We start from the raw sequence: 25,031 nt of genomic DNA on the forward strand, positions 1-25,031 counted from the left end.
CTTTTTTTTTTTAATTTGATTTCACAGGTTTTTGTCTGGTCAGCGATTGGTACTCCTAGCTGTTGGGGGGCAAGGCACACTGTGCTCCTGTGACTGGAAGCCCTGTCAGCTGTGGGGCTCCCAGCTGTGGGTGCTCACTGTACTCCTCCAACTGGGACTTCTGATCAGCTGACCACTAAGTAGTGCTCCACAGGCTGGGAGCATTGGCCACACATTCAATTAAAAAGGCACGATAGGAATCATCAACACTGTTCTTGGGCCAATCTAGAAGAGGCACTGCCGAACCAGCATGGAGGGCTGTTATAGAATGGCATCACTTTGTCATTTACTCCTGGTGTTATTGCACTATTAATGAAATGAATGCGTGGCTACAGCAGGGGTCTTAAAAACAGCATTATTAAAATGGGTTCCAAATATTCACATGGAAAAGAAGGCTCAGGGACTATATTCCTCTGAAATACAGGGATGCAGCAGGAAAGTCTTGGAATAGTATGTTCACTTTTGCCTACTCTCCTTATTTTTGCAAATTTAATCTATTAACTTCGGTTTTATCTACTGCCTTTAACAAATAACAAAACTGCTTAAGTACAATATACAAGAGAAATCAGAACAATCAGGAATATAGAGTGATGGATAGTTGGATGAACTTTGCTTTCTGATTAATTTTATGTTCTAAAGAGAGGCAATTTCCCCCAAATCATACTTTATACATTTTCCAGCTGCAAGACAAAAAGCTTATCATTGCAAAGTAATATGAAAAGTATAAAAAACCCTCCAACCCTCTGAAGAAGAGCATAAATAAAAGGACCTCTGCCTATGTAGTTTTGCTACAAAGTTAGGAATGATTCTCTAAAGCAGTGGTTTTAACCTGTGGCCCACAGACCCCACTAACTCCATTTTAGTAGTTTAACTTATCCAGATTTTTAAGTGCTTCATAACCTGCTTATTAGTACATTGTCAAACAATTTTTGAAGCTTCTTGTCTAAAGAAAAAAAAAATGAACTGTATCAATTTAAACTCTGACAAAGGTTTCTCTCTTCAAAATGTGGTAAACAATAATGACAAACAGGGATCCAGGTTTTCCCAGCTGCCACAGAAAAACATGGTAGAACCTAGATTCTCTCATTTTAAGGAGAAAAAGCAGGAAGTGGCGAGTTTCTAGTCTGCAAGGGGCTATGGGGAGTGAGAGAAGGGTGATCAGCATCAGCTCCATGTGCATGTACACAAGCACATGGTCACCAGGCAGCCTGCAGAGCATCTCCCTACATGTAAGTCTGGTGGCAGGGGGAGTGGGGGGAGAACTGAGGCCCCCATAGTGCGGGAGGGAGAGAGTTAGGCAGGGCTGGGACTAGGGTTGCTGCATGGGGCTGGAATCCGAGGCCACAATGCCAGGGCAGGGTGCGGGACAGGGCCATGGGCAGCTCAACCAGGGGACAGTGGGGGGAGGGAGGGGTGGCTCCCTGCTACTGTGTGCACTCCTAGTGGGGACATCGAAGGCATGCGCCTTCCAAATTTGTGCAGGCCAGGGGCGGGCTGCCCGCTGAAAGCCTGGGCTCCCCTCCCTGCTGCCCTCCCTTGGGGCCTCCACAGCCCAGCAGGTGGGACCCGGTGGGTCAGGGCAGAGCAGGGTGGGGAAGCTTGGTGCCGTCACTGCAAGCCCCATAACGCCAAGGCGAAGCACCCCCTGCCCGCCTTGCAGCAGTGGGGGTGGCGGCACAGAGTTATGCTCTTCACTGCTGCTGTAATGGAATTCCCGGTGGTGACAAGCTTCCCCACCCAGCTCCACTTTGCCCTGCCATGCTGGGTCCTGCCCGCTGGGCTGCAGAGGCCTCAGGAGGAAGGCAGCAGGGTAGGGAGCCCCAAGCTTACAGGAGGTAGCCCACATTTCCCAAACCCCCACCATGGGCTCTACTCTGACCATGCCATCCGTGAGGGAGGGGGAGCCAGGCTCCATGCTCCACCACAGCAGCTGCTGCCTCCTGCAGGCAGGGCTCCCAGTCTGTGGAGCACTCTTGTGCTCAGTGAGCTCCCCCAGTTGGGAGCCCCGATCAGCTGAGAGCGCTTCCAGCTACAGGAGCACAATGTGCCTTGCCCCACTCAAGGCTAGGAGTGCTAAGTCACTGACCAGACAAAAACTCTCAGTGAAATCAAAAAGCTGAATTTTGTTTAATGTTTACTTGTTTAATACCTTTGCATAGTGAAATATGCTGTGGGTGGGGAGGGAGGGCCGGCCACCAGCTGGGCTCAGAGGGCTGTGGGTAGGGAGTGAGGGGCACCGGCAGGGCTGTGGTTGGGGAGTGCGGGGCACCAGCATATCAGGGCTGCTCAGCAACACAAAGCGAGGAGCTGGGCAAAGTACAATTATTACAAACCCATATCCAAACCCAATTCTTTATATCAGGAGTAAAAACAGACAAAAGGTCTAGTCCAGGCAGCCATATCACCTGGCCCATGAATCTCTGGAGCAACCCCATGCACTGATGCTGTCCCCATGTGCTGCATGCAGCACACTGCTGTATTGGTCCTGCATGCTGGCTCTGGGGCTAGTCCAGATCAGGCTGTGCCAGAGCCAGACAATAGGACTATTCTGGCAGAGTACCACATTAAGTGTGCACCCCAAGCCTACCCCCATGCTGCATGCAGAGTGCACACTGTGCATGGGCTGGACCCAGTGCTGCATGTGGCACAGGAGGTCCAGGGCATGGGTTGCATGAGGTACCCTCCTAGACTGGCCCTTTTGACTGGCTCCAATGCAGCCCAATCCAGACTGCACAAGGGGCCAGCTGCAAGGCTAGGCTGGAGACACCACATGCAGTCTGAGCCCCAGCTGATCCTCTGTGTTGTCTGCAGTGTCAGATCCAGCCTGTAAACCATGGGCAGCAGCAGCCTGTGCTGGCTCTGCATGTTGCATGCACAGGAAGACTTAGGGCTGGTACATGCTGCGTGCAGGCTGGACCAGGGCTGCAGGCCCAGTGTCTCTCATCCAGCTCATGGGGCCAGAACGTGACACCTCCATCACTACAGCCACAGTTGGGCACCATGCAATAGCTGTTTTTGAAAGATATTTCTAATTAAGGACATTTATATTGATTTAGTCACAGTTGCTGTCAGGGATGCTACATATGCTTGCTTTCCTTAGTGCGGCATTCACCCTAGAGAACTAACTGAAGGACCTTACTATACAGACAAACTGAGATCTTGGGCTGCTGACAGATGTAAAAAAAACAACTAGTGCTTTACTGTAAGCTCCACGTGCCCCAGCACAGAGCCCAGCACAGGCCCAGGAGAAGCGGAGTGTTAGTTTGATCTGGCTTGCCCAATATTTGTAAAGATGGGCTGTTTCAGGGAGCTTTTCTGACACTTTAATCTAATTGCTGATTGAATCAACTGTAAATAAAAGCACCAAAAAGACCTGCTGAGGTGTGTGATCTATACAGATGCTACAGAGCTGGGTCAAACTAACATGATGCCTCTTTTGGGCATGTGCTGGACTTGGTGTGGGGGCACGGAGAGTTTAAAGTAAAGCACTGTTTTTTTCACATCTGTCAGCAGCCTTTAAGTCTCCACTGAAATTTCAATGTTGTCAGTTTTTTTGGGGGGGGGGGGGGGGGGGGGTTTAAAAAGACTCCGTTTAATCCTGTTTTCTATGAATTTCAGCCAACTTTTCCTCTAGATTTAGTTTAAATTGTTAGTCTCAGTTTTGCTTTTGCTTTATGAGACAAAGTAAAAGGTCCCACTCTAATTTGCAAAAATACTTGGGCATTTAAAAAATTGCTGACCAACCACCACACTAGCTTTAGTACTTTAACAAAACATTAGTAACTAAGTTTGTTATCTGATATTAAAAAACCCAAGGATCCTGCACCAGGCTTATATGAACTGTAAGATAAATTAAATTTGAGGTTCTGAACAAAATCAGATTTGCTGAATTTTGCTATGAATAATTTCTCAAGTTCTAGTTTTACCTTCTCAGGTAAGAAACAGATCTTTCTGCATCTTCGAAAAGCAATGAGCAATAGTGTTACCCAAGTCCTTAGATCATATTTGATATTTACCCTTAAAAAGAAAAATAATCTCCACTAGAAAAATCACTCGTCTTGAAAATGGTAGGGCAGGATGGCACCTTAGAGACTACCTGGTTCAGAGAAGCATGAGTCAGGAAGAAACTGTATAATTTTAGAAGTAATTAAGACTACCCAGACTGATTAGTCATTGGTTCTCTCAGGGTTTAATAAGCAAACTAAATATTTCTAATTATGAGCTCCCCATAGTTCTTTAAAAAAAAGAAAGAGAATACATTTCAGCACATTTTATGTTACATGCTCCTAAAGTAAGAACTCCCTGTCTTCCAGGAAGTAGACCGTTGAGACATTTCAGCATAACTCAAATATGTGTTCAAATATACACATTTATACTACCCTAACTTAGTCACAAGGTTAGATTCATGTGCTTTTGCAGTCAGAGGCAAAAGGCAGCAAGACTAGAACAGTCTATGAAGCTCTCAAAGATGCTTACAATGTGGGTGGACAAGAACACAAGAACCAGAGAGGACAGGAGACAGGGATCATTATTACAGATAGAGCTGGCAGCTCCACCTAATGCTGAGGCTGCCTAATTCTGTTATAAGAAAGTGTTCTGGGTGCACTGTATGAAGAAAGGGGCTTAAAAGAAAGTGTATCATGGGATCATGTAATTATGGATTAATCCCACCATACATAGGAAGCTGTTTTATGAATGTACAAGTAGCCTTTGTTCTGGCATTTCTTAACTTTTGAGTGCCTGACTTCACAACCTTATTTTCAACTATATAAACATTCATGAAGAGAACATGAAAAGGAAATGAAGTGCACTCAACAAAAAATATCCAGCACTTTTTATTTATTATTTCAAGTCATTGAACGGTGTCAAATTGTTCATATTAAAGACTTTTTCCAAACCACCCATGGAAAATAGGAATTAAAGTACAAGCTTCCAAAAAGGTGGTCTAGGAACAAAAGCAAAGCACAACAGGAATTTGTAAAGAGCAGAGCAGTTTCCATAATTAATTTGGTATGGAAAGTATGCTTAGGAAGTAGCACTGAAAATGCTGGTAAACTGAGTAAAATATTTAACTAGTATCTAGTAAATACTTTGCTTAAAAAGGAAATAAAAAGCATTTCTGATGAATGACATTTTTACCATGGTTTTCATTGATCAGGCTAGTAATCAATCAAACCAGATGGACAGAAAGCTCCCTGTCATTTCTCAGCCTGTTACTGAACTGAACTGTTTTCTGTTTCTTTGTAAGAGTACAAAATCTGTGACAAGGGGTGGGATACAGATAATTCATCACATTCCTTTGACTAAACACAATTTCCTTTTACAGCAAAATTTCCTTTATATATGCGCTCTAGTGAATACCACCAAATAGTTAGCATTAACTTTATAATTTCATCTTCCATGTTTTAGGGAGGACACTATTAGTCTACTATAAAAAAATAATAGCAGGCCTATAGAACAGAATTCTATGACTAGCATAAGACTACTTTAATAAAATGTAGGATTCTATAATTAGATATACACAATAGTACAATATCTAGCAAGGCTGAAGCTTCTCAAAATGAAAACGATCTAACAAATTAATTTTTGCTTCAAATTTATATTTATAAAATGGAACAATTTCAAGTATTTAGATTCCAAAAATCATACCCAAATTTGGCAGCGATATCATAAACTTGCTTTTCATGCTGAAGAACTCTCTCTCTGTCACCCTCAAAGAGTAAAGTGGCTACACATAGTACATTGGGGTCAAATCCTTTAAACTGTGAAAAAGAAAACGTCTATTATGTCATAGCCCATATGTCATCACAGCGCAAGACAATGGTTAATTTTCATTACAATGAAAGAATCAATTTGCATGAGCAAGTATTCTTCTAGATCATAGTGATTAAAGAAATAAGATTCACAGAATATTTTTCAGACAGGTTTACTTCAAAGTTCTCGGATTTACTGCTATATTGGAGTAAAAAGTCAAATTCAAGGTATATTGGATTAAAATTTTGGCAAAACTGCTTGACAGAGACCAGCTAAAACTAACTAGGAAGATACTAGCATCATTCCACAATATAGTATTGTTATGGAAACTACATGCTGAAGAGTTAAAAATCAGTGGATTAGAAGCCAGTAACTTTTAAATTCTAGTCCTGGCTCTGCCACAGAATCACTGAGGTTTCAGACTATTAACCAGAACAGTGGCTGTGAAAAAGCAGTTATACCAGAATAGTTTCCTACTGATATTCTTATTTTGGATTAAGAGTATCCTGTAAATTAACTTAAAGAAAAAGATTTATTCCAAAATAAGCATCTACACTAGGCATTGTTCTCATCAGTCAGCAGACAAGCCTTTTCCCTCATCACAGATACACTGTCTATATTAAAAGTATGCGCGCGTGCGCGCATGTTACAGAGGACTAACTCGCATTGTAGGACATCCTCAGTTTTGTACAGACAAGAATTCATTCCTTTCCTCCCATTAAACTGACTTTCCATTTAGTAATGCTCAATCTGACGTTTAGTTTATTTTCAAATTGGAAATCTCAATAGCAAAGGTCTTTTTTCATCTACAATGGGATTCTTCAATGGACCATTACATGCAATTTCTATACTGGAGTATTTGTTACACTTCGCATACATTTCAGTACATAGGATTGTATAACAGATGTCTTTTGAATCCTGTGCATGGCATTAAAAATTGCTAATTACTATAGAAAACAAAGTTAAATACCTTTGTTATGTAGAATTTTTTCAGGCCATCCAAAAAGGATGTAAAAATTGAAGCAACCTGTGGTTTAAGAGCATGACCTTTGGGGGGGGGGAGGACAGGTGAAAAAGAAAAATAAAGAATTGTTATAAAGGCAAGAACAAGATCTTCAGAAGTTTGGTCTTATTTCATCATACAATGTAGAATACTCTAGTAAAAGATTTTCTGGGTAGAGGTGCAAAACACAGGAAGCATTTTTTGTAGCTTTAAGGAGATTTTTTCCCCACAACTACTTTTTACTGAGATTATAGGATTTTTTTTATTATTATTTATTCAAAAGGAATATGTGGGAAATAGGTTAAATACGATATATTTTTATAAAGCATCTTCAATTGTGTGCGACTAAAACCAATCCTGTATTAGATGTTCTCAAATATATGGTATATGTAAGCTTTTTAAAAATGAAGTGCTCCCCCTCCTCCATAAAACCAAGAAAGCCAGCCACCAGTTTTTAAATTATGCCAAAATCATTGAAATGGATAGTCAAAAAGGGAGCAAGTAAAAAGTTTAGAGTTTTTCCTTTAATGGTTATGTCACTTGTGCAAAATTCTTTACATAAAACTAGTAATTGCTTCCTTGATCACATACGGAGAACTAAAATTACCAGAATATATAAATGGCATCTTGGAGTCTGTTAAATTAACATCTTTGCCTCAGGACTAGGTTTAATTGAGATGAAAGCTTTTTACTGTTTGCTCCATTGTTTTCAGTTCTAGCAACTTCTGAACTCCCATAACTGCTTCATTTTAACAGCTTTACATCTGGCCTACATGTTGTGAGCCCAATTCATAAAAAAGTTATGCACAATTTACGTGATACTTTTGAAGTATTCTAGAAGTATTTCCTCCTGAGTAAGGCAGAACTTCATTAATTCAGTAGCCCCTTCCTTTTTTCAATAAAAGAGGCTACTCTTTTAGTCCCTTGTATACAATACAGATAAGAGTAAATACACCTCTTAATACTCAATGAATGTCTAATGAGCACTGAAACACCCAAAAACAATATACTAGCTAAAGTAATAAAGAACATTAAATTATTAAAACGCAACCTTCAGAAGAAACAAATGCTCCCTGTCTGCTTAAGAATAAATTTAGGGTGCAGGTCCTTCCCTACAATCATTAACTACTAACTACCTCACTACTACCCAACAGGGGATATAGCTTTTAAGTGCTTATGAAAAACTAAAAAAATTCAAGTCTAAATACCATATTTACCCAAATTCAATACAACCCTGAATTTAGGATGGGGGAAGGGGCAGGGGGGTCTCAAGGCTACAGTGGGGCAGAACCAGTGCAGGGGAGGATGGGATGTTAGGGGCAGGGGTGGTTGAGCTGGAGCCACAGCAGTTGCCTGCCACCCCCCTAGACTGCCATGTACTCATTCCAGCACTAGAGCTTTTTTTCCCCTAGAGCTTAAATGGGGGCGAGGGGAAAAGCTCCTTGTTAAACAGAGAAGCCCCACGTTAAATTGGGGGAAGAGGAGGAACACATTTTGGAATCAAGTCTTGGAATCAAGTAAATATACTAATACCCCTTAAATAAAAAAATTCCAGCGTGGTCTGGAATTTAAGTAGAGGATGACTAATTTTCAAATATTTAAAGTTTAAATTCTAAATTTGTTATACCAGGTTCTTTAAAAACAAAAAAAATACCCCACAACAACTTCAAATCCCACTCAGCTAAACATTTACCCCTCTCATTTACCTACTGAAGCCAGGCATCACCAATCATTCCATTTGTTTAGTCCTATAATACACTCCCCCTCAAACTGGGAAGATAGGTAGGTCTTTCTGCATTCCCTGAAGTTCCACAGGCCCCGACTGTGGAATTAAAGGGTAAATTATTTCCAGAATGAAACGCTTCCTGTGATGAAATATGGGTTTTACTGTAATATTTCTTGTGAACTTTGTTCATGATGTAATAAACCTGTGTGCCTCAGTTTCCCTCTGGGTAACTTAAGAGAATGGTTTAAAGCAAGGGTAGCCTATGGCAAACATGTCACAAGTAGCATGGGAAGCCTGTGCGTGTGGAACAAGGCAGATCAGGGAGGACAGGCAGCACTGGTAGATAGGGCAGAAAGCGATGCAGCGGATCAGGAAGGGGAAAGGGATCAGAACTGCATTCAGGGAGGATATGGAGCTAATTTGTGGCATGCCTACCAAAAAGCTTGACCCCCACTGGGTTAAAAAAAAAAAAAAAAAAGTGAGGCCAGAGTTGCCTGCGTGCAAAAAAGTCAAGCTGAACCTCTAGCATCAACAGAGACTTGAAAACTTTGTTGAAATGTCAGATTGGATTGCCTCCTGGTTTCAAACATGGGAGGCTCTAGGAAAACTGAATAAGATGAGGTAGTTAGCCATGTTAGCATGAAGTCAGATGCTATGAATAGACTTGCAAAGAGCAGGGGACTATTTCCTTGTTATTTCTGCAAGCATCTGAGGTTGATGCCCACAAAAGTTTACATCTCTCTAAACCAGTTAGTCTTTAAGGTATCACCCTTCCCTGCCTACAGACTGAATAAGCAGCAGAGCAGGTTGTACAAGGCACGAGTCAGCTCCTGGCCTAGGCAGTCTGAGGGAGATTAACTGAGTGGCTTTGTGGGGATTCAGAAACTGGGCCGACTACAAAAGGAAAAGCTGAGTAAATTTAAGGTACTCAGGGGAGTGCAGGTTGGATCAGGGAGAAAAGGGACTACATAATCCTTAGGAAAAGGCAAATGACTTCTGGCTAGCTACCCTCTGCCTCAGTAAACACCTTTGCTGAAGAACAGCTGTCCATTTTGCTTTTTGGAGCTTTGGTTTGTATTTGCTCTCCTCAACAAGATGGAAAAGTCCCTCCCTCACTCGGGAGCTAGGCCAGAGACGGGCAATTATTTTGGGCGGAGGGCCACTGAGTTTTGGCAAGCCATTGAGGGCCACATGGCAGGTTGCCAGGGACAGATAAATATTAATTTTCCAAAATTTTTAGGAGCCCCACAGGCCGGATAGACTGGCCTGGCACCGCATTTTGCCCACCCCTGAGCTAGGCCCTAGGGCTTCCTCCCACCTCCCAACCTGCTCTAGAAGCCAGGCTATGCTTGGCTTCAGGGGGCACTCAGAGCCCAAAGAAGACTACATTGGCCCTGAGCAAGCACCCCACCCCTCCAGTGGGGTACTGCGTAACACTTCCATGAAGAAAATACGCTGCCATCAGCCAATTTCCATTTCAACCACAGAACACTTAACCCAAGATCTGTGCTTGATATTCCTGTCCTATCACCTGGAAAGTTTATTTGGAGGAATATAGGTTCAGCACAGTCTGGAGGGGATTAAGCCCTTTTGCCTGACCCCAATGTATATAAATGAGAGTATGTGTACCTTAAGACAACAGGTATGACTCATTTCAGATCTCCACTAGGTTGCTGGGTACCTTTTACAAGTCTGGAAAGTGCCCTTGGAGTCCCTGTAGGTAGTTCTCCAAGAACACCAGTTCAATGTGCAGTAGCAAGCAAGAAAGCAAATATTGTATTCAGTACCATTAAAAAGGAAATTGAAAACAAAGTGGAGAAGTCATGCTGCTACACAAAACCAAGGTGTGACCACATCTCAAATACCGTGTGCAATTCTGGTCTCTGCATCTCAAAAAGGATGCAGTGTAATTAGAAAAAAAGTATAGAGATGGGTAACCAAAATGATCAGGACTATGGAGCAGTGGCCAAAGTGGGCGAGATTAAAAAGTGACAGAATTTATCAGTTTGGAAAGCAGAAGGCTAAGAACAGATATGATGAAGGTCAATAAAGTCACAAAGGATGTGGACAAAGTGAATACAGTAACTCCTCACTTAACCATGTCCCAGTTAATGTCGTTCTGTTATCATGACGAGAACATACTAGTTTAAAGAGTCAGATTTAAAGCAGCTAAAGATCGCCTAACTTGCTTCTAGGTGGTAATGCTGCCAGAGACACGAAGATGAAACCTCTGACAGCATACTATTCCGAAACACCATGAGCTCTCAAGGGATTTTCAAAGGAACACCTTCCGGTCATTTGGAGATCCAAGAAGGCATGGATAACTGGAGCTGTTTTTTTCAGAATGGCTGACTCTCTCTGTCGTCCCTGCATGGAAGGAATACTGTACCAAGGAAAATCTTGATTTCAAGATTTTATTACTTATTGATAATGCACTGGCTCATCCAGTCAACCTGGATGACCTGTGCAAAAAGTCAAAGTTGTCTTTCTGCCACCTAACACCACATCACTCATCCAACCCCTGGGCCAAGGAGTTAGTGCTGCATTTAAGGTGTATTACTTACGCCATACTTTTGACCAGCTCATTAGAGGCACCGATGGGAAAGGCAAGCCTACAATTCAGCAATTTTGGCACGACTATAATATCCTCAAGTGCATCGATAACATTGGTGAGTCCTGGGCTGCAGTTACTCAGACATGCATGAATGGTGCACGAGGTAAGTTGTGACCTGAATGTGTCAGTAACTTAAAAGGATTTAAAGATGTTGTCCCTGCTATGAAGAAAGATATCCTCAAGTTGGCCAAGAAAGTGGGTTTTGATGAGGTGGAAGAAGCCGATGTTACACAACTTCTGCAATCACACGGAGAAGAGCTAACCAATGAAGATCTGATGCAACTACAGGTGATGAAAGCAACAGAAGAAGGCGGCCAAGAAGTAGAAGAACCAACCTATCAAATTTTGACTACCAAATGTCTTTTCTGAAGCTTTCCAAATGAATGAAGCTGGCTTGCAAATCCTTTGTGATGATGATCCTAACAGGGAACGCAGCTCCAAAGTGATTAGGGGAGTTGGTGATGTAATGAGTTGCTATAAAGAAATTTAGCAAGGAAAAAAAAAGGAAAGTAAAACAAAAATCTCTATGTGTGTGTTTTTTGAGTTGGGAAAGTTCAGCAAGAGGAGCAGCTGGACAATCCACCGTCTTCCACCCTCTGACTCCACTACCTCAACCAAGCTTTACAATCATCCTTATTTTATTTAAATAAAATTATTTAAAAAAACTTATACTTGTATTAAATTGTTTGCTTAAAATTATTTAAAACTTATACTCTGTGTGCGTGTGTGTGTGTATCTTTTTGTTTGGCAAAAAAAATTCCTTGGAACCCATCCTCCACCCCAATTTACATTAATTCTTATGAGGAAATTGGATTCACTTAACATTGTTTTGCTTAAAGTGACATTTTTAAAGAACGTAACTACAACATTACATAGCTGTACAAAAACTGTTATTCACGAAGTCCTAAACCATTAGAAGCAGGGGGCACCCACTGAAATTGTAGGAGATAGGTTTAAAACTAAGAGAAAGTACCTCTTTTACACAGTGCATAGTTAAGTTGTGGAACGTATTGCCACAGGAGGTTGTGGAGAGAGAAAGCGTGACCAGTTTAGGGGGAAGAGGGGAGGGGGACAGGCTAGACAAATTTATGGATGATAGAGCTAATAATAGTTATAAAAACAAAACAGCTGGGGAGATATTTCTTCTGGCATCTCTAAACCGAAATGATGGTGGATGCCAGGAAAAGTAATGAACAGAAGAATGGTTTACTTTAGATATGTCTGGTTCAGTGCTCTCCCTCTGGAGAATCTACTTCTGCCACTGTCTGAGATAGGATGCTGGGCTGGACAGGCCATTTGTCTGACTCAGTACAGCATTTCTGGGGCAGGGGCAGGGGCAGGCAGCAGAAGCCAGAGAAGGGAGCAGAAGCCAAGAGATTCTCACTGCTGTTGCATAGTTGGCCACCCCTAATTTAGCAGACTGTTTGGCTGCAGGGTAGCTCCTGTTAAGAACAGTTCAAAAGCAGAACGGGTTATGTGCACATAACAGGGACAGCACACAAGACTGTAAAGATCAGGTTGCATGGCTACATGCAGTTTGGTTTTTAGAAATGAGTTTTACTGAGCTTGGCCCTTCCAAAGTCTCAAAACACTAGAGAGAGAACCTTAACTGTGTTTAAGAGGTTGGTCATTGAATTCTCCAGTTTCCTAAATACGTAGAGTTATATTTAACAGCCTGTTTTGCAGTTAAGACTCTGATGTGGCTATGTAAAGAACGCAATGTCCACGTCCAGATGAGCAGGGGCGCGCACTTGCAGCAACACAAATAGTAGTGGCACAAATCTGTGCTGCAGTGCACATCCAAGCATGTGCCCAGTAGACCTGTGCAAAACAGCAAGTATTTGATTCAATCTGGAGGGACAGTGACTCGATTCAGTGATGCAAATCGCTGTCCCGATTCAATTTTGCCAATTCAGATCCAAAAATTTGCCACTGACTCAGAGATTCGGCCATAGACTAAACAGGCAGCAGTCCTCGAGGATGCTGGACACAGCTGCCTCCGGCTCATAAGTGTTGTGGTGGGTAGAGGCGGGGGAGAAAGGTGTTTGTGTGGGGGTGCAGATCAACACCCCCATAGCGAGGGAGGGATTGAGGCTGAGGCAAGCTGCCCAGATGGGGCTGGGGGGCATGGGACTTGGGATCAGGAGCTCCTGACGCTGAGCACCATCACACACCGCCAGTCCGGGAGGGTACAAGAGTGGGCGAGTATCCCTGGATCTGGCCAGGCTGCGCTCTGGATGGATGGGTATGGGATGCAGGTGCGGCAGCACTGGGAGCTGGGGCTATGTCCTCCTGCTGTTCACCCAGCCGGAGTGGGGAGGCATGGGATGGTGCTACTGCACTTGGGACGGTGCTGCGCACTTGGAAAAGCAGTGTGCAGCAGTGGAAGCTGCTCCAGCCTCCCTGTGCCTCCTGAACAAGCCGCGGCTTCACCCCACTGCACCTGACTGGACAAGCAGTGGCAGGGCATGGCGGCAGGCGCATGCACCTGGATTGGGGAGAGACCAGCAGCAGGGGCTACGGGGAATTTTAGAGTGTCTGCAGCCCTCCCATAGCCCTCACTCTGCTGCACTCTGCGGGCTGGGGAGAGCCAGGGCTGAGCTCCAGGCAGCAGCTGGAGCTAGCTGCCCAGAGCGCAGCCCTGTCTTCACCCACCCTGCGGAATACAGCCCAGAGGTGGGAGGCTAGGACTAGCCTCCTGGAGCGCAGCCTGGCCCAGCCCGCCCCACACAGATCCGGGGGCACACGCTCACTCCTGTGCCCTCCTGGACCGGCAGCATGCAGTGGCAGGAGCCCCCCCTCCCCAGGTCCCACACCTCCCACTCCAGCTGGGCAGCTTGTCCCAGCCCCAGCCACAATCCCTCCCTCACTGTGGGAGTGCTGATCTGCCTCACCCCACACCCCTTCCCTCCCCCCTCTGCCCACCACAACAGACATACTAGCTGGAGGCAGCTGTGTCCAGGGTCCTTGAGGACTGCTGCCTTTTTAGTCTATGACTGAATCTCCGAATCAGTGCCAAATCTCTCCAAATTGATTCAGATGCTTCCAATCCGATTCAGAACTTCTAAATGGTCTCCTTATTTGATTTGGAGATTCGACCGCCAAATCAGGCCAAATCTCCTCCGAATCGAATTGGCTGCCGAAGCGTCACACAGCCCTAGTGCCAGGCTCCTCCTAGCTCCCAGACAAGCTCCATGTGCTTGGGGGGTGGGGGGAGGAGGGAGAGGATGCGCTGGCTGAAGCACATTGCACCCCAGCCAGCCAGGGCATTCCCCAGTCTCTGTGTACTACAGAACCCTTAAACTGAGGCACGCTGCAACCCAGGCAGTCATGAAGCCCCCAAATTGAGGCACACTGGCTCGGAGTGGCTGGATGGGGTGCAGCATGCCTTGAGACAGGGGAGCAAGCAGTGTGCCTCAGTGCAGGGGCTCTGCAGCATGCAGGAGGAAGCCCTGAACTAGATGCTCCCTTGTCTCTGCATTTGTCTCGGTACAAGCTATTTTAGCATGCTTTGCACTGCTTCCTTTTCTGGAGCAGTTTTTTTTGTTACCAGGAAATCCCAACAACACATTTTGCCCCTGCGCTGCAAATACACAGCATCGCACATGTTTTAACATGCAATGCATGCGGTTTGTGGTGCCACAAGCCACACCTACCTGCACATCTGGACGTGCTCAATGAGATTTGTTACATGCTCATCCCCTATGCTCCACATTTTGTCATAGTGGAATAGAATCCAAGTCATGCATTGAAGTGATTGGTGCACGACATTAAATGGGGCAACAGAAGTCAAACACAATGTAGATCCCAAAAATATGGACAGCTTTATGCTTCAGTGCCACAGCCACTGAATGATATGAGAAAACAGGTCGCTTCCCTTCTTTAACTTTTTGGCCCACTACCACCACCTTCAGGTAACACTCCTGAATTCCATTAGATTAGTTAAAAGGAAGGAATGAAAAGAAAAGAAAGAACGTACTGTTTAGGTCTATCTAGACAGTAAAGGGCACTATCTAGATCAGGGGTGGGCAAAATGCGGCCCGGGGACTGATGTGGCCCACCAGGCCATTCTATCTGGCCTGTGGGGCCCCTAAAAAGTTTAGAAAATTAATATTAATCTGCCTTGGGCTGCCTGTCATGCAGCCCTCGATGGCTTACCAAAACTCAGTAAGCAGCCCTCTGCCCAAAATAACTGCCCACCCCTGATCTTGATCTATATATCTATATTCTTATTACTGCTGTACATTATACAGTTATCAGCTTATTAATGCTGTACACCTTTTTTGGTCACACACCTTAAGCCATATGATGCATTAGAACATGCACTCCCCCAAAATACCATAAATTCCTCACATACATGTACTGTTTTCATAAAAAACAGCTCTTTGAAATTGGAATGTGCATTATCGGCGAGAAATACAGCAAGGACGGAATCTGCCACTTTGCAGGTGAAACAAAATGAGATCTGCAGTGATCCAAAGGAAGAAGAACAGTGAGTGGGCTTGGGTCCTTAAGCTGCTGCTACTCGGGTTACTTGCTACAAGGAAAGATTGGGGTTTTTTTTGAAAGCCAAAATGAAGAAAAAACAAGGTGTATATTATATTCTGCGGGGGTGTTGTATGGGACCATTTTTCTCACATATCTGTTTTGGCTTGTCCTCCTAGCATGTCCTTAGTCTATCTGGTGGCCTCTACATTCATGCTGTCCTCTCCCCCACCCCCCATACCCTCTCCCCACCTGCAATCCTAATGTTTCAGGACTTTAAATTCAGTTTAATTAAGGGTCTGAGTTCTCAACTCATATTGGGAAAGAGAGGGACCAAGCTCCACTGATGTGGCAAAACCTCTCCAGATACCAGAGTATGCACAGGGTGAGGGAAAGGGTTCAAGCCCCCATAATGCCAAGGCTCCCAATAAGGGAGGGCACTGAGGGTGGCTCAAAATCGCCCTGCTTCTGGCTCGAATGGAGAGCCAGGAGAAGGACTGAGACACCCAGAGGAGCATGGTCCCTGCCAACCATAAATGTTAAATTCATACATACTTGTGGAGGTAAAAGGCAGTAGCTTTGTTGAATACTGTGTTCAATATTGCTTTCCCAAAAGGGGAGGACATGTCATGTACAAACCAGGATAAACACCAAGATCATTTGAAGTCCAAGCTCTCGTATCAGGGTCCACACCTTAATTTTCTAATTCCATGACAAAACATTGGTAGACTGTCTAATCTGAAAAAGGGAAGGGCTGGGGGAAAAACAGTTCTCTAGGGAAGGGCTCTCTTAGGAAAACATAACTCACAAATGGTCCCAAATTCAGTCCACTAATCTGATTCTACACTCTGTGTAGCATACCAGATTTTAAGGATATTTGGTCCCCTGCGCAGATCCAGGGACACGTGCCCCTCTGCACCTCCTGGGGTGCGTGTAGCATCACGTCCTGTCCCCCCGCCCCCCAAAGGAAGGACTTATTGTCCAACTGACAACTTTCTGAGGCAGTCCGACAGCAAAAGAACAAAGTATAAATTTTCCATCTCTATTATGTTTAGAAACAGGAACTCTACTTTATGCAAGTGGCAGAGATTGAACTCCAAATAGAATATAGACTTGGACATCAAAACTAAGATATTATACTTAGAATGACACCATGAAACACTCAATTTGGGATACGGTATTTGTGAACTTACCAAACTGAAATTGTTCATTGTCCATAAGGCGAATTGATGCAGGAGCACATCTCTTAAAAAGAAAAAGATTGTAAATACAAATTCTGCTGAAAGAGTTAAGCTATGACACTTATCCTTTTATATCAAAAGCCAAGGCAGAAATCAGCTTTAACACTATAGTTTATGAGCACAGTATTAAATCCTCAGTTATCCTTATATAGAAAAGTTCTAGTATGTTTGCAGTAAAAAGACTAAATTAAAGAATATTCAGTCTTACAATCTAAAAAAATCTCTATTTCAGATATATATCAATGTCTTAGCTTTAATAGTGTTTAAAAGCACCTCAAGAAAACTAGAATTATTTTAAACTTATGCCCGGGGTGCTACACACAAAACCCTCTGCAGTGCTTCAGCTCTGCAAAAGGTAGAGATGCGAATATATGCATGCCTATAAAATTGACCTTTACCAGCCTAAAGCTTTGCTTGGCCTCCAAGAGTTTCTGAAGACATCTTTTTCACAAGTTTACAGGGACAAAGAATCACATTGAACAGTTTATGCCTTATTCCTCTCCTGGTCAGCATTATGAATCTATATAATGAGCAAATGAAGGAGCTAGCCTTCCCAGTAGTTATTATTACAGACACCTGGGATTCATTTTATCTATCAGTGTTTTAGACATCAATTGATCACAGTTTATCTGGAGCACTACTGGAAACAACTAAGCAAGCAATCCATTCCAAGCCAGCTGCTGAAGTTCAAGTCCCAAGAATTTTGGCAATTTAAAAGCTAACCATGAATGTTGTTCAGCACGTTAATAAAATCAATTGACAGCAACACAACACTCCTGAGTCCTCCAAGAAACCCAAGTGACTGGGCTTTATGTTGTGCATGTGCCCACAGAGTTAAAGCTACTTGTGTTAAGAGTTTCTGACAATTCCATGCAAAACTGATAGCCCAGCTACCAACTGACAAAGAAAAGACAAACTACTGGCAAACACATGCTACAAACCACCATATAAGAGAAGGGAAGAGGATAATTCGATCTTTATCCAAATGTATGTTTTGTTTTGGGGGGGTGGTTGTTTTTTTGTTTTTGTTTGTTTGTTTTTTTACACATTACATCTAACAGGGGGACTTTATATCTGGGCAGGGAGAGGGGACAGGAAAGAAGACTGGGGGACAAAGAATGGCATGTTGGGATTTTTCAATATGTCACTAGCAAAATATCTACACGTTTTAGAAAATTCAAGGAAAACTAGCATAAGATGATATTAACTAGGTTTAGATATTAAACCCCCATCTAATGAGAAAAAATATCTGGTCAACTATACTATATTATTGGTGCTCTATATGCAAATATTCAAAATGCATATGCAAACAAATAGTCCTAAACAGTAAAAATAGATGCTGGGTGCTTTAAAATGGTAACAGTTGAATATGAGCAAAAATGGAATGAGTAGAACTATTTAAACAAAAAGGCCTGAGGGAAATTTGGGATTTGTTTAGGAATGAATTGTAGGTGTCCCCTCTCCTCCCCTCCCCCAGGCAAACACAGTACGATAGCATCTTTGCTAAAATTAACCTGAATAACAGGGGCACTGGAGGCAACAATAAAAATCAAAATGTATGAGAAGTGGAGAAGCTAATGGCAATAAATATAGGTCAGTTAGAAATGATAAACTTTAACCACCAAATTTAAGTAGGGATTCTCTAAATACTGCTTTTGCACACCTACAAACAGTATAATCAAAGACAGAAGGTAAAATCACTATAATGCTGAAGAGCAGACATATTTAATAAATATTGTATCTTTGTTGCATTCGAAATAGGTATGTATTCATCTTAAAAAATGATTTTTATTTTATCATTATGGAACTAGTCAAAACCACTGTTAACATTTAACTACCTAAAACTGGATAATTTGCATCCAATAGTATTAGAAGGATTGGCTAAAGGACGAAGCTACTAGGGTGATCTTTAAACAAAAAAGATTTCCACTGCCGGAGAAGTTCCAAAAACCTGGGAAACAGCTTATGTTGTACCCTTTTCTAAATACTGGTAACCAAGATGAACCAACTAAGCTACAAAATTAGTTAGCCTAACATTCACAAGGAAAACTGTGAAAAGGCTCATAAAGGACAAAAGATATCAGTAAAAATGTATTGGATGGTAATAGTTAAGGCCAATCAACACAGGTTTATAGGAAAAGGCTTTATTAAATACAGAATCATGTTCTGGATTATCACAAGTGTGATATGGTAGAAAGAAGCTATATACAGTTACTGGATCTTGAGACAGCTTTGCGTACGAGCCCAGAATCCTTAAACTAGAAATGTTTGGTCTGGGGCTGTACCTGAGCTCTGTGCCTACCTGAGGCACAACCAGGCCTAAATGCCTGTTACTGGGTGTGTCTACATGAGATGCTTAACTTCACATTAGCATAGTTTACTGCTATGTAAGCATGTGTGTAAGCACGTGCATGTACTTCCTTGACAGTAAATCTCACCTAATCCCAAGTAAGTTTGCTATCTGCAAATAAAAGTAGCAAATTTATGAGACTGGTAATGGTGCCTTAACACTCATGTAGACGCCTGCCTGGGAGCAAAACCTGGTCCTGGTCAGCCATCCACCAGGGGGCAGGAGATTGCTCCTTGCTCCAGGGAGCTGCCTGCAGCTGGGGTAGGCTCCACCACAGGAGACTGGGTGGGGACTATATCCCCCTGCCCTGGCAGCAGGGAGCTCCAAGCCCCTGGCTTCGCAATCACAATCAGGGACCAGGAGGCTGGGAGATAAGGGTCTCCCAGCCTGAGCCCCAGGGTTATAGAGCTGAGGCTGGCAGATAAGAGCACCAGCACCAGCCCCATAGTCCTGAAGCTCAGGCTGGGAGCTCCCTGCTGGCCGTGGCAGGGAAACCTGTTTCCCACTCAGCTCCATGAGCACAGAACTGGGGGAGAACAGGCTGTGGAGCCTGTTTCGCGCTCAGCTCCACACACTCACAGAGCTGGGCAGGGAAAAGTCCCTGCTCAAAAGGCCATTCAAATAACGTGAATAGACTGGCCATATGCTGTGATAGCATCCAGGTAAACCCTTATAGGAATAATTCAAAGCACCCAAGTAACAGCTGCCCTTGACTCTACAAAACAATATAAGGTAGATTTAGAATAGGGAGGTGGAAAATATTAGTTTAGAATACCAGAATGGGTGTACCCAAGCTACAGCTATCATCTGAGCTTTTTCTTGATGAACTTTGCTTAGCACTCAGGATATTAGTGGAATGGGAATAGATTGTTTCTTTCCCACCAAATTTACACAAGAGAACAGATCTGCTATAGTTCCTGGACTTATTTCTCCCTCTGGACATTTTGGAAACATGAAGTAGCAAGAATACATAACAAAAGAGCTCTCCATTTTAGCAACACTATCTAGGGAGGAGACTAATTGCACTTGTGAACAACAGACCTTTTTCTTCTCAGGTGATTTGTCAACTGTTTTAGGAATTTAGCAGAATATGGAATGCTATCAAATTCAGCTAATGTTGGATGCCCCATCCCCACAAATGTACGGTTTCCTAGAATAATGGAAATGACCTCATTCCCCTTTGTCTATTTGCATAATGTTCACCAGAATTTGAGTGGTGGTGTCTTGCCTAAAGTGTAAGAATACTTTGCAGGCTGAACAAGTCTCCCTGAACTCCATTACATGTGCCTGCATAAGTGATTCAGCTTGAAATCTTGAACCGAAGAGTCTAAATGAGCACTGCAGCTTGGCTTTAATGAAGCTGTTATCATGAAGACAGAGGAAACATAACTCTGTCAGATATTTAGAGGATCTGTCCAGAGATGATAGTATCTTGTGAGGAATTTATTAAAAACAGGTCCAGGCTATACCTCTTGGCAAATAAACTGCCCTCGACCAACCTAGAAAGGGCTGGAGGCAGTTGTGACTACAGCTGCAAAAGTATAGGACAGCATATAATGATCCAGCAAACTGAGACATAATTTTGATTCAGAAATCTAGAAAAGATTGTTACCCAGTAACTCAAAACTGCATATTTTATTATTTTATTGCCAATTCTGATTTAATTTACATGGTCTGCCAACAGATGGCAATGATGACCCAAAATCCAGATTCAGTTTAAGAATTTGGAAGGCATGGGAATATTGGCATGACTGGTTGGTTACCCAAGTAATGTGTGTAAATAAATTTGATTTTCAGGCCCTATCTATACTTTACACTTAAGGTACGCTTAACCAGTTATTCGCACTAAGTTATGACCCAGCTACACATTTAAATCCATTAATGCCATGATAAGACAAGCAATAAGTCAAAGTCATTCCACAAAAAATGTGTAATAACTTTGTAGCTTGTTCTTATTAAACTGAACATGTAGCCAGGTGCTCCAACTGGTAGATGTTCTAGAGCAGGGTTTCTCAATCCGTGGGTTGCGACCCAAAAGTGGGTTGCAAGAATATATGAAAGGGTCATGAACAAACTTGAAAAATGGATTCTCCTTTAAAGGAGAAAAATGTGCAAAATTGTGGCTTTTCTCTTGCAGGCTGGCAGAGTTCCAGCAAAGGGGTGCTTGGGGACCCCATACCCCATTTGTCCCACACACTGGGGGGCTGGGGCCTGGGGCCAAGAGGCAGCGTGTCAGGAGTGAGGGGCACTGTGTCAAGACTGGTCATCGATGTTTATAAATGGGTCCTGGTACAAAAAAAAAAGGTTGAGAACCACTGTTCTAGAGAAAGTATGCCCACTTATCTGAGCTGTACTTCCCAGAAGAAATAAGGGGGGTTTTGCTGTTTGTTTTTTTGTTTTAAACATCCTGTACTTTTTGGTTTGTGAACCTGATCTGCCATGTAGTTTAGCTCTGCAGCTGGCTGTTTGTCCTGGACTTTTAAATGGTTCTAAATAGGGCTAAGAAAACAAGATTGACCTACTATAGGAATGTCTTTGTTTCACAAAGTTTTCCTGTTACTGAAGAATCTAGGAATTTGAGACGGGGAAGACACAAAAGCAATAAAGCAATCTGTGGATTTCAGTCTTATACCAGTAGAAGCAGCAGCAAAGCAAGTTCAAATATAAAACACACAAACAAAAAGATCACTTTTCTGGACTGGAACTAGAATCATTCAAAACAGTTTACATCATTAGACTAAGTATTTTTTTTCCTGGAGTGCACCAAGAATAGTCTTTAAAAGTTAAGTTCCACTTGTTTCTTTAAAAAATATTTTGCCATGTAGATAGCAATAATAAATGTTTTTTTTTACCATGCACAGAAGCTATTCTCCATTTCTTTAGTTCCTTACTTCCCCCCACCAACTATACTAAGAGCAAGAAGAATGAGGATAAGTATAAGAACTGACCTGAGAGAACAACTGCCAGGAAAATTAAGTGTTGGCATAATCTGGGTACTTGAGAAAAATAGTGCGACATGAAACTACTTTTTTTGCTTTTTGTTTTCTTCATTCAAAAGTTCATGGCCAAAGACTAAAATACAACCTCTAGAAGGGCCCAACTCACCATAAAAGGCCATTGTTGCAAGGGATATTGCTCATCCTTTGTAGACCCAAGCAGAGGCTATGTTTTTCCTTACAAACTTTTTCTTGCATGTTATATTGGGGTTTATAAATCCAGCTGTCTTGTTTCAGAATTGAGTTTTGCTAGTTTTCCAAATTACTTTATTCTAGATAAGACTACCCAAAAAAACAAATTCCACCTCCATTAAAATTCCATCCTTGTGAATGTACATGTAACTCATTAAAATGAAATGGAACCCTGACCTTTTTTCAAGTATAACATCCTGTTCTTAATTTATCAACCAAAAAAGCAGATGAGAGCATTAGTGCACCACCTTGTGTTACAATGATGAAAATGCACATTAGTTTCAAGAAAGTAATATAATAGGATTTGAAAAAGCTTCTCCTTACTTGCTTTGCTACTTCTCTTAGACATGCCACCCCTCGTTCAAAGTTCGGAAATACCACAGAGCCATATTTTTGGTACTCTGGAACTGGTCGAATTTTTACTGTAACTTCTGTAACTACTCCAAAGATTCCTTTGAAAAGAAAAAGGCGTATATCAATTTATTTATTACAAAAACTTTCTCCTGTCTTCTGGCTTGTTAATAAATTAGAGTTTCACATATTTCATTTTCCCCTAAAGATTCTCACTTGTCAGATTCGTTAAACTGATGTTTGATGTTTCTGAAACTGCATGGCTTAGATTTATTTTTAAAAAAAAATGGCAAGTGAATTCAAAATCATTTCTAAAATTTTAACAGTTTTAAAATTAAGGCAATACTTTGCAAAAGTATAACCCAAGTTTACTGAAGTTAATTTAGTAAGAACACACAGTGACACAGTGTAGTGTAACTAGATCTGTTCAGAATGGAAAACAGTACCCAGATGTTCATGGTGCTGAACTTTAGAACGATTCGTGCCCCTCAGTGATACAAGTAAGATTCCATTTGTCAACCTTATCCTAATTTTCCACTTCCTTTCTGTCTCTCTCACTTTGATCTTATTTTAAATTGGACTAGGAAGAATTTTAAACAGATGTATATTAAAATGCAAAATATTTGGTAACCAACTAGTTTGTTAAAAACTTTTCAACACCAAATGTATCCGTTTATCTGCCCAGTACCTACCAAAAACAGACTATAATTGGTGGGTGTCTTTATACACTATTCCATAATGACTTAAAGAAATCGATAGTATTTATATAATCACTGCAGAGAGGAAAATCTATAATGGCAAAAAATGAAAAATTTAAGCTAGCTTTTTCAGCTGAATCCTACAGGAAGGCTAACAGATTAAACTGAACTGTTCACAGAACTTATCCACTTTACAAACATGAGAAGATGCATTAATACTGATGAGGAATTATAGATGAACTGTCAACCTTCTTTAAAAAAAAGAACAACCAACCAGTCTGCAAAATACACATGCGAGACGAGCCCTGCACTTGCAAAACTTTTCATTCATGCACAGAATTTCAAGACAAACAGTTTTACAGGTTTACACTTCTGGAGACACCAAGCTACAGTAATCCGAGCTGTCAAAAAGAACACTGACAGACCATTGTATTGAATAACAAAACTTCTTTGTAGGGAATTAAGATTCTCTTACATTCAAATTCTTTACAGTATTTTCCTTCTCTCCATACATATCACAGGATTTACAACAGATGTCCCTAAAAGCTTAGAAACTTAAAAAAAAACCATACAAAGCTACTGATTTGCTACAGATTAGACTAATATGGACACCTTCCCAGGGGGAAATTTAAACAAACAAGAAGAGAAAAGATAAGGAGTCACTGTGTTAAAAGACTTTGTTGTTTTTGAGAAGTAGGATATCAAAAGATTTGGAACAGAAAAGAAAAATAAAATGATCAAGTAATGCATCATCTGCCCATTCAAAAACTTCTAGTTTTTAAATATACACCTTTTCACTCAATGTACAGGAATACGTAAGCATTTTCTCTACCTAGACAAGTCTACAGTGCTCCTAACCAAAACCAACTAGAACAATTTAAAATGTTTATAAATTGGAGGTATACATCCAAAAGCCTCTTGCAGTCAAGTTCCTTTATTAACAGAGTAGGCATTTTCAATACCATTTTTCTAAATGTACGAATTAAATTTGGTGGGGTGTTTGCCTCAAAAGACATGCCAAAGTTTAGACCGTGGAATTCTGATTATCTAAGTAATTACGATACCAGTAAGAATTAAGTCAGCTGTATTCAGTCAATACTATCCCCCATATAGTAGGATTCTGGAGATGCAGAGATTCCTACATGAACATTCTGTAAGAAATTATATCACAACAAAAAACCTCCAAAAATAAAAGCTGTACTGTAATTAACTAAAATTCTAATATTATAAAAGGTGGGGGGCACAGCAGTGGCACCCCGCCACCACTGGCCCCTGAAAATAACCGGGAGGGGAGCAGGTTGCATATGGCCAGATGTGCAGTGGTGGCAGCACAGGACTGGAGGCAGAGTGGCAGCAGCGCGGGGCAGTGGATGGTGGTGCTCCATCTCCGTTTACCCACCTCCCCCCCCCAGGTCATTCTTGATGGGTAATTGGCTATTGTTTACATGGCGATGATTGGAAAAGCGATTAGTTTGCTAAAAGCTAGAAATTAAAAATAAAATTTGGTGTTAGAAATATGGAAACAATCACTAAGAGCATTTTTTAAGAAATGTCTTCTACTTTGAGTCTCTGGAGAATGCCA

The 25,031-nt window shown here is 42.0% G+C and overlaps 1 protein-coding gene across 1 annotated transcript in view; it reads right to left on the reverse strand.

Moving 5' to 3' along the window:
• Positions 1 to 25,031, reverse strand: part of AGPS (alkylglycerone phosphate synthase) — a 146,307-nt gene that overhangs the window by 44,310 nt on the left and 76,966 nt on the right. Inside the window, exons 13-16 of the mRNA XM_014525000.2 lie at positions 22,725 to 22,852; positions 16,815 to 16,866; positions 6,764 to 6,840; positions 5,689 to 5,801 (exon numbers count right to left, since the gene is read on the reverse strand). Of these exons, the coding sequence (XP_014380486.1) occupies positions 5,689 to 5,801; positions 6,764 to 6,840; positions 16,815 to 16,866; positions 22,725 to 22,852 (370 nt within the window). The remainder of the gene's footprint in view (positions 1 to 5,688; positions 5,802 to 6,763; positions 6,841 to 16,814; positions 16,867 to 22,724; positions 22,853 to 25,031) is intronic.

Source organism: Alligator sinensis, unplaced genomic scaffold (assembly GCF_000455745.1).
Source record: "Alligator sinensis unplaced genomic scaffold, ASM45574v1 scaffold173_2, whole genome shotgun sequence".
In the NCBI taxonomy this organism is placed as follows: domain Eukaryota; kingdom Metazoa; phylum Chordata; order Crocodylia; family Alligatoridae; genus Alligator; species Alligator sinensis.